General features: G+C 66.4%; 1 protein-coding gene across 1 annotated transcript in view; it reads right to left on the bottom strand.

Moving 5' to 3' along the window:
* Window positions 1–655: 655 nt before the first annotated feature.
* H696_04799 (hypothetical protein) overlaps window positions 656–2,444 on the bottom strand; it is a gene marked incomplete at both ends in the record, with an annotated part of 2,530 nt that continues 741 nt past the window's right edge. Inside the window, 4 exons of the mRNA XM_009498664.1 lie at window positions 656–1,131; window positions 1,250–1,361; window positions 1,479–1,693; window positions 1,829–2,407. Of these exons, the coding sequence (XP_009496939.1) occupies window positions 656–1,131; window positions 1,250–1,361; window positions 1,479–1,693; window positions 1,829–2,407 (1,382 nt within the window). The remainder of the gene's footprint in view (window positions 1,132–1,249; window positions 1,362–1,478; window positions 1,694–1,828; window positions 2,408–2,444) is intronic.

Raw genomic sequence — 2,444 nt, 5'->3', positions numbered from 1 at the left:
CCCCCCCCGCACCCGCTCCTGGTAGAGCTCTCGGACGCTGTTGCGCGCCTGGAGCAGGCAGCCGTCCAACATGCCAAGCTTTGTGCCCGCCTGGCCGAGGCACCGATTGTGCCATCAGGCCGGTCGATCGACAGCCTGCGGCCGGACGAGGTTCCAGCTGGCGGGCCGATCGACACGTCCGTCCGGCTAGCCGTCACCTGGGTACGCGTCACTCCCTTTTGTTGTCCGCGTGCCACCGGCACGGATCGTCCCACAAATTCCCGCTGCGGTGTCTCTCTCATGCCCCTGCATGTGCGCATGAATGTACACTCACACTCACACACACACGCACACACGCACGCACGCGCGTCGTATATACGTACCCATGTACGTAGTCCGACTGGGTTGCCGGAGGATATGTCAGCCAGGAGTATGTCGCCGATGGCGACCACGCCTCGGATGGCTCATGATCGTGTATGCACACCGGCAGGCCGGCCGGGCGGACGAAATCGCCAATAGAAAAGTATATTACACAGCCCACATACGCCCTTTTCCGGGAGGCAGGACGGGGAGCTCCAGGATGGCCAGCCGACTGCGCATGCCCATGCCTCCAGTGCGTAGGCGCGCGCGATCGGGGGCAGGGGAGGGACGGCGGGTCGCTCCAGGCCCCTCCTCCTTAGCCCCTCCCGCCCAGGAGGGAAAGGTCCAGCGGGCCAATGCCACTGCTGGGGTTTGCCGAGAGGAGGACGAGCGACCGCGGGGAAAACCCCAGCAGGATGTTCGACGGGTCGAGGCTGTCATCGAGTCCGGATGGCCCCTCCTCGAGGGCGGAATACTTGCTCGAGTCGTGGCCCTCAAGGGCCTGGAACAGCCGGAGGAAGTACCCCCGGACTGTGGTCTCCACCAGGGGATGCGCACGCTCGGAGATGATGGAGTGTAGGCAAAGTCGGTCCACATGTGCGGCCAGTAGGCGAATGGTGGCCAGCAGGCCGAAATACCGGTCAGCCCCGAGCCCCATGGACTCCTCGGCCATGAAGACCGCACACCAGCGCGACGTCAAGGTCGAGTACATGTTGATCAGGGTGCACTTCCACACGGTGTCCGAACTTTGGAAGAGGTGGAGCAGCGGGTTGAGGATGAAGGTGTAGATCTCTAGGGGGCGGTGTTGGGGTGGTGTTGTTGGGGTTTGTGTTTGTGTTTTGTTAAAAGGGGTGTCAGGCGGTGGGGGGGGGGAAAGGGGGCGGCAAGGTCACTGGGTCTATATGCGCACCCTCGAAGGCCATTGGCGGGCACAGGGAGATCAATCGGAAGACCGAGTGCCGGAGGCGGCAGCCATCCCATGTGGAAAGGAAGTCCGAAATGGCAGGCAGCCAGAAGGGGTCCTGGTGTACGCCGGAAGCGGGCAGGCGGGGGGGAGAGAGGGAGGGCAAGGCGTGTTAATGCGTGGTGGGACACATGGGGAGTGGGGGGGGGGGGTACCCGCATACATGGCGACGCACGTCGATGGCCTGGACAAAGGCATGTAGGGAGGCCGAGTCCACGGTGGCTGTCAGCGATCGAGTGAAGGAATTGGGCGGCGGGTCGCTCGGGGTATGGAGGGCAGAGCTGAGGTCGCTCAGGCCGATGGTCGTGGCGGCCCCCGGCTGACGGGGCTCATCGTGCAGGGTAAGCGCCGAAAGCGCGTGGGCAAGGCGCGCACGCTGTAGATGGAGGCCTAGTGGAGGGGGGGGGGGGGGTCCGTGGGAAGGATGTGGCGATGTGTGAGGAGGAGGGGGAGGAGAAGTCGCAGCTGGACGATGGCCGGGGAAGGGGCGCAAAGAAGAGCAGTCGGGGCTACAAAGCTGCGCACTGTCAACATGGGCGATGGCGCCGCCGGAGGAAGTGGTGATGCTGTGCGACGAGGGCGAGACCAGGCTTGCTGTGGCGGTGGCGGCCACGGGTCCTCCCCCAAGGTGCAGTGCCACGCCGGCGGCCCCCAGGCGCATGTTTGTCGACCAGGATTCCAGCAGTTGGACCAGCGGGGCCATGGCACGCGGTCGGCCGCGGCGATCGTACAGCTGCCGGGCCTTGCGCGTGCGCCAGGCACTGGCGTGCCACGGACGCGCCACATGAATGAGCACCCCGCAGGCAGACACCGAGAGGGTGTCATGATCCAGACATTGGAAGAGGGGCCCGAAGCAGGCGGCAAAGGCCGCGTGCTCCGGGCCGAAGCCCGGGGTCCCGGGGAGCGGGTCGCCGTCGGCCAAAAGGGCGCGCCCTATGCGCGGGGCCATGCGTACCAGCCAATGCAGCGACTCCCGGCGCAGGGCGATCGCATCGGGCCGGGTGTGTAGCGCGAAGCATAGCGGTGCAAAGGCGAACCGGACGGAGGGCAGGCCGTCGCGGGGCTCCAGGGCGCGGAGGAGTCGCCGCGCGCACGCCGCGTCAACTGTCGAGGATGGCAGGCGGGGCGGGGCGGGGCGGGG

This window comes from Fonticula alba (assembly GCF_000388065.1).
Source record: "Fonticula alba strain ATCC 38817 unplaced genomic scaffold supercont2.8, whole genome shotgun sequence".
Classification (NCBI taxonomy): domain Eukaryota; order Rotosphaerida; family Fonticulaceae; genus Fonticula; species Fonticula alba.
The sequence above is the reverse complement of the archived record's forward strand: the minus strand, read 5'-3'. Positions and strand labels throughout refer to the sequence as shown.